This window comes from Pygoscelis adeliae, unplaced genomic scaffold (genome assembly GCF_000699105.1).
Source record: "Pygoscelis adeliae isolate BGI_AS28 unplaced genomic scaffold, ASM69910v1 Scaffold372, whole genome shotgun sequence".
NCBI classification, from domain to species: domain Eukaryota; kingdom Metazoa; phylum Chordata; class Aves; order Sphenisciformes; family Spheniscidae; genus Pygoscelis; species Pygoscelis adeliae.
In genome coordinates this window covers 1,613,491-1,620,125 of record NW_008824357.1, presented here as the reverse complement: position 1 = coordinate 1,620,125, position 6,635 = coordinate 1,613,491, and the positions used below count along the sequence as shown (strand labels likewise).

Here is a 6,635-nt window from a genome sequence, read left to right as displayed (position 1 = left end):
CTCTTACGTTTGCCGAGACAGCTGACGAAGGTGAGGGTGGAGAGAAAAAATCCCTTTGTCTCACACAGTTTGGAGGTGGTGGAAGAAGAGCGGGAGTGACTTGCCCACAGCTATACTTCTCTCCTATCTGCTCATTCAGCAAGGCTCACTTGAGGACATAAGAAATACAGCAGTTCTTTCATAGACTTGCATTTCAGTGACCTTGAAATCAAAATACTGATCAAACCCTAGGTGCTGAAGAGAGAAAAAGCGTACATCTGAAAGGGACACGTGCTTCTGAGTCTTGGGGATCACAGTTGTTACTTTGTATCTTATACTTTACTAGATCTTGTCAAGATAATATTGAGAAACAATATCTTTACCAGGGGAATCAGTTTGGGGTTTTTTTTGCCTTACCTAATAAAACATTCTCTTTCAGCCTCCCTTTGAAGGAAGGCTTTAGACTGAGTCACAGAAGAAGATAATGAACCTACACAATGTGGAGCTCAAGCACAATCTGTATGATGATTTGGATGAAAATGCACTTCATAGAGAAGAAAATTTTAAAGGGGCAGAGTGGAATTGGACTTGGGACACTTGAATATATTTCTCTTTGCCAGATACATGCTATATGACCTTGGGTTGGTAGTTCTGTGTGCAGGTCTGTCTCTCTGCCTCATCTGTCAGATGATCATAGCAGTAGTTCTGTGCTGTGTACTTAACTTGCAAGCTTTATGGAACAAAGATTGTCACTTTCAAAATGTGTAACACGGAGTGGCCTGCTTTTCCGTTGAGCCCTATCAGTACAACCCAAATGGATACGCAGAGTAGAAGTGAGAGTGTCAGTTCATGGTAGGAACAGACACCCTTCTGCCCTACTCTTAGGAACCAAGCCTCCTACAAACAGAGCAGAAGTGTCTTCACAATAGTAGATCTCAAATGAGCAAGATCAATAGATTTATGTTGTAGAATCGTAGTGAGAATAACAATGTGTATTTAATTGCTGTAGACAGAGGAAAAAAAAAAAAATTGTGTTTCCCTTTGACAGGCTGGTACCGAGGATACACACTCCGAAATAAATCTAAGAAGGTATGACCTCACTTTTCAGTTCTAATTTTTATTTCACACCTTGCCAGACCCCATCCGGTGCTGTAATCTGCTATGCTTCTGCTGTATTTCTTGTCTTAATATTGTGCAGGTCTCCTGATCACTATGTCCTTTTCCTTAGTGATAGCAATAAATGCCCTTGAGCTAAACGTTTCAGAACCATTACCTGGGTACTCCTCTATTGTAAGCATGCGTAATGTAGTTTGAACTAGCAAAATTGACTGTTGCATATCTGCATACACTAGCTTATGGCTTTATTATTATGGTCTTGGACCTGTACACATCCAGCATTAGTTATATGTAATGGTAAGATTAGAGTTTTGATTTGACTTGAAAAATATTCCAAAAATTATGCACGCGTGGATGTCAGCCAAACTTCTTGAGGTTTGTGAAACCAGTCTGAAAACTGCATGGAAATCTGGTTTCCCATAGGAATCCTGGCACCTCTCATGTGGTAACATCCTTCACAGCCTCCATTTTTCAGGTGTAAAGGGGAATGAAGAGAAAAAAGAAAAGGGTTGCAACACTCCTAGAAGATTGCTCTTAAATAATGGAAACTTAGGACTAGTGAATTCCTGCAAACGCTGTCATGTGTTGTGAGCTTTTCTAGAGAACCACAGGTCCAGGGCAACTTGACAAATGCCTCCAAGAATATTTTGTAGCAAGGGCAAATGAGTGTGATTGATAGTTTGCAAGAGTTTACAACATTCCATACAGGAAGATGAGTGTCATTACAGTGAAACAAGGAATTAACTTCTCTGAGGTGCTAATATCAAATATAGTGCTCAAGCATGCAACCTGATGGTTCTTGCTGTCTTTTTTCCTGTGGTACCTTGACTGGTGGGCCTAACACATTTCTGTTATAGGTAAACACTAAACATCAGTCACAGTTGCTCTTCTGCTGATCATACTCTTCCCCTGCTTTCTGTTGAATGCATTTTTGTCATGTCATAGCCTACGGTGTGGTTTATTTATTTTATTTCTGTATTTATTTTTAGGGCATTTTCCCAGAAACATATATCCATTTAAAAGAGGCAATCGTGAAGGACCGGGGGTAGGTTGGAGCTTCTTGAGATGTACTTTTGGTAGCAAGAACAACGGAATGCTGTTTCATTTTAAAAAAAAAAAAAAAAAAGGAAACTTAAGTAGTGGTGGTTGTAATGAATGCTCCTGGTCTGTGTGTGCAGCAGGACATACCGCCTGTGCTAGACTTCTGGAGCTGCATAACTTTCTTTTTTTCAGAGTATTGTAGATACCAAAACAATTGTAGGCATAGGTGCAGGAGAATACTATTTGCAAAAACGAGAAAGCTCTGCTAGACAAGTTAGTAGCGAGGCAGGTCAATCAAGTTACATTTAGCTCCTCTGGGGACTCCTGCAAGTCATAACACACTCCTGCTCGCAGCCAAGTAGCCAGCAGGAGTGCGGATTCCTTCCTGTCTTGGAAAACATTTAAGGAAATGACTCCTCATTTGATTCTTAGAGCTGATTCTGTGATCATTATAGTGAGAGGAAAACAGCAGTTGCAAAGGAGACTTTAGAAGGTACTTTTTTTTTTTTCCCTTCTGATTCGGTTTGTGGTTTTTTGGTGGGTTTTTGTGTTTTTGTGATTTTTTTTTTTTTTTAATAACTGTGGCCAAGTTACCGCTGCAAGTGGTGATTCTTCCAAACTTAATTTCTGTCTATTTAGCATATTTCTGGAATAGATCAGTTGAAAATAACAAGACTGAAAGAAACTTGAAACATGTTTGCATTAAAAATGAATAATGAATGTGCATGTGTGTGTTGGAGAACCAATTGAACAATTTAAGAATCTTGGCATCATGAGTGAATTGTGTGACTATCCAGCCCTCTGAAATTTCTGTTTTACTACTAAGTTTTAATCTTGAGTGTAACAACACCTTTTTTTCTATTTTCTTCCCCCCCCCCAGACAACATGAAACAGTGATTCCAAGTGAATTGCCCCTTGGACAAGAACTCACTTCTACACTGAGGGAGTGGGCAGTTATCTGGCACAAGTTATATGTGGTAAGTTTTCTTCAGAGGTTGGTGTTTTATTAAATGACCTCAGATGAGATGAGACTGGGCTTTTTGCAGGGCCCTTTAAGACTTTAAATAGAAGTTAAGCAGAATTGTAAAACTATCATTATTGTAAAATTGGTCTAAAAGGCTAAAAATGTTCTGCTCCCCACTGAATGGGATGTATGATCACAGACAGAACTGCGGTTTAGTCCACGCTATGGTGTTCGCTGTACTTGAATAACTGTGTGGTGACACAACACTGATGAAGCATTGACTGGCACAAGTCATCTTCAGCATCATGTCAGCTGGTTGGGGCCGTTTTAACAGAACCTTTAACAAGTGTGAACTCTGTTTTTTCTAGAAGTATTGTAGGTACTTAATAGAATGGTTGATCCTCACCCCAGAGTGCCTACAGCTCAAATAGGCAAGATAGACAAAGGATGGGAAGAGAGTTAGGGCCATGTGTGGTGGGGGAAGATTTGACTTCTCCGAAGTCACATAATATATTTGGTTCTCAGTAGGGCTGGGGAGAGACCTCTCATCTACTAACTCTGTTTAGTGGCCTGGCCATATGATAGCCACCTCAGAAAAGTCAGAAGCCAAGGTAATGCATGGATTTGGTAGTTTTGCTGAGGTAGGTGCATTCTTGCTCAAAGAAACACAACTGGAGTTCACAACTAATTGCCTTCTTTCGAAGGTGATTATTAAGGAGCATTAAAGAGAGTCAAACTTATTTTTCTTTGGTTAGTAGTGAGTTCAGCCTCCAGCGTGTGCTGGTTTTGGCCGGGGTAGAGTTAATTTTCTTCCCAGTAGCTGGTATGGGGCTGTGGTTTGGATTTGTGCTGGAAACAGTGTTGATAACACAGGGATGTTTTCGTTAACTGCTGAGCAGTGCTTACACACAGTCAAGGCCTTTTCTGCCTCTCACCCCACCCCACCAGCGAGCAGGCTGGGGGGGCACAAGAAGCTGGGAGGGGACACAGCCAGGACAGCTGACCCCCACTGACCCAAGGGATATCCCACACCATACGATGTCATGCTCAGCAATAAAACTGGGGGAAGAAGAAGGAAGGGGGGGACGTTCAGAGTTATGGCCTGCACAGTATGCGCTCTGAGACTTTAATCAAGACGAGAGGATGGTTTTAAATTAGCTCTAGCCATTCAGTTTACCCAGAGCAAGCTCTCCTATTGAAAATTTCACCAGGCCACAAATACATTTTGTTTGTGCACCACAAAACCACAAGAATTTGTTCCACCCTCTTAATTTAATGAGAAGCCATATGTGACATTATTACTGTGTGAAAAGAGAGTTTTGTTCCTGGCTTTCTTTTTTTCTGAATAACTTTAGGATCCTAGCCTCAGAATCTATTTTTCCTAAGAGCAGAAATCTTTTATGTGCCTGTGCTTGACCAACATTAAGTCTTATAATAGTCTTGGAAAATGTTGTGGTTTGAAATGGATTTGAGTTTATTTTATTTTTCCCTGCAGTATGTATAAAAAGAAAAAAAAAAAAGCTAAAGGAGGAAGGAGGTATTTGAGGAGAAAAAGGAAATACAGGAGATTTTTTTCTTTGGCAGCATTTCATTTCAGTTCTTTAATTTTTGTGTTTTTCAGCAAGAATTGCACCAGTGGGTATATCTCCACTGCAAAATAAATATAAAAATGGGTGAGAGTTTTTAACTTCGTTTAGTTAATAGGAGTTAGCTAGTGTAAACAGCTGTAGAGATAACTCCGCTTTAGCTGACTGTCAAATTGAGATCTGCTCTATATTTCCCTGAAAGCTAACACAAGTTGCCTTCTCTTCGCAATTATTTTTATGCAAGTTAAGAACACGCTTTTTTCCTTTGTTTACTAAATATGTATCTAATATCTTCCCTATAGGAACTAAAAGTCTCATCTAGCCTCCATTAGCCCCTTCGCGTTCGCCCAAATCAAAGGGAAGATGGCTATTTATAACTCCCTTTAGATTTGTGTTCTCAGGGGGCAAATTATGCGTAGTTTGTATCATTCATGTTCTTTGCAGAGACCAGAATGGGGAAATAATTTGAACAAGTCTCTTTCTGCTGTGTGGGAGCAGTTGGGGTTCACAGTTAAACATTAACAGCTTTGATAAACAGAACTGACGCTGGTCAGCTGCTGCCTGAATGTACCAGCAATATAGCATTGGCCAATTCCCACTAGCTGTTGGGTGAGATGTAGCCAAAAACCTCTTGACAGTCATTTTGGAGCTGCACATCCATAAACATTGTCCCAGTAGATGAAAGTTTAATGTCCTTTGATTTGTGGCACTCCACTCTGAAAATGAGCTGCACTTGACACTCGGTGCAAGTCAGAGTCATCCTAGTAACTGGCTCACTATGTGGTGGTAAAGAGAGGATGAGGCCTGGGTTCCCTTTTGAATGGTATAAATGGTATAGCTGACACTTCTAAAGGCTTAATTACTTATCTAAGCGCATATTGCTGCAAATAGAGTAGGTTACCACATAGCTATCTATTTTTTTTAATTACAGAGTCAGCCTTGGAGTCTGAAACTATAGGAAAGAGGTGTATAGGTGTGTGACTAATTTTATTAGGGTGGAACCAGTAAATACCATGAGAAGTATTTTCATTAATTGAAGATGCAATGACTGCAGCAGACATGAGCGTGTACCTGGGTAGACTGGGGAGGTGGTGTCTGGGAATCCAGACATGATATTTTTATTGCATTTTTGGACAACTTCTGGCATGGTAGGTTCTGAGCAACTACTGCCTAAAAGCATGGGATGAGTCAAGACTGTGTTGCATTAAGTTCTGTACAAATGTAAACAAAAATGAGTGCTCTGACAAGCAGATAATCTTCAGCCTTATTTGCTGATAGACACCAGCCAGAGACATTATTGTGTTTCCACAGAGCTACTCTGATTTCCATTAAACTCTTGTCTGGAGGTCACACATGGACATGACAATCCATGTGTGAGTTATCAGTGGGTAGAATACGAACCTTGAAATATAATATGCATACTGGCAGGGAAGCAGTGTTTCCCAGATATCGCTGTGTTTTGTTGCTATTCCTTTTTTTAATGTAATGGATTTTGAGTGTATGATGGGACAGGATAAGAGAGCAGGCACCCATGAAAATGAGTCCCTGGATTCAATTTGCTTAGTGTTCTGGCTTCAAAACGTAGTTGCAAACACTGTAAACACTGGTGAGGGCAGAGATTGCAATTAACCACGTTGTTCGTGTTGTTAGTGTTGTATTCTGGTGACAAAAGGCCTTCTTTATACGTAACAAAGAGGCTGAAGAGTTCTTTAGGCTGGTGAAAGCTATAGGAGGAACAGATGTGAGAAAAGGCTTATGTGGGCTTGAGTGTTGGTCATCTGTCATTATTATTTATGTTTTGGTATCATCTTTAGACTTTTAAAAGCAAATAAAGTGTTTGCCTCAGAGTCTTACAATCTAAATAGGCAAAACAAATGTGAAACATGGATTAAAAATGACTTGCCCGGTGTCACACATTCTGAGAGTGGCAGAGGTGAGGAGAAAAAGCC

General features: G+C 40.3%; 1 protein-coding gene across 1 annotated transcript in view; it reads left to right on the top strand.

Moving 5' to 3' along the window:
* DOCK5 (dedicator of cytokinesis 5) overlaps positions 1-6,635 on the top strand; it is a 64,907-nt gene that overhangs the window by 6,284 nt on the left and 51,988 nt on the right. The window contains exons 3-5 of the mRNA XM_009319546.1: positions 1,028-1,068; positions 2,085-2,140; positions 3,017-3,113. Coding sequence (XP_009317821.1) covers positions 1,028-1,068; positions 2,085-2,140; positions 3,017-3,113 — 194 coding nt within the window. The remainder of the gene's footprint in view (positions 1-1,027; positions 1,069-2,084; positions 2,141-3,016; positions 3,114-6,635) is intronic.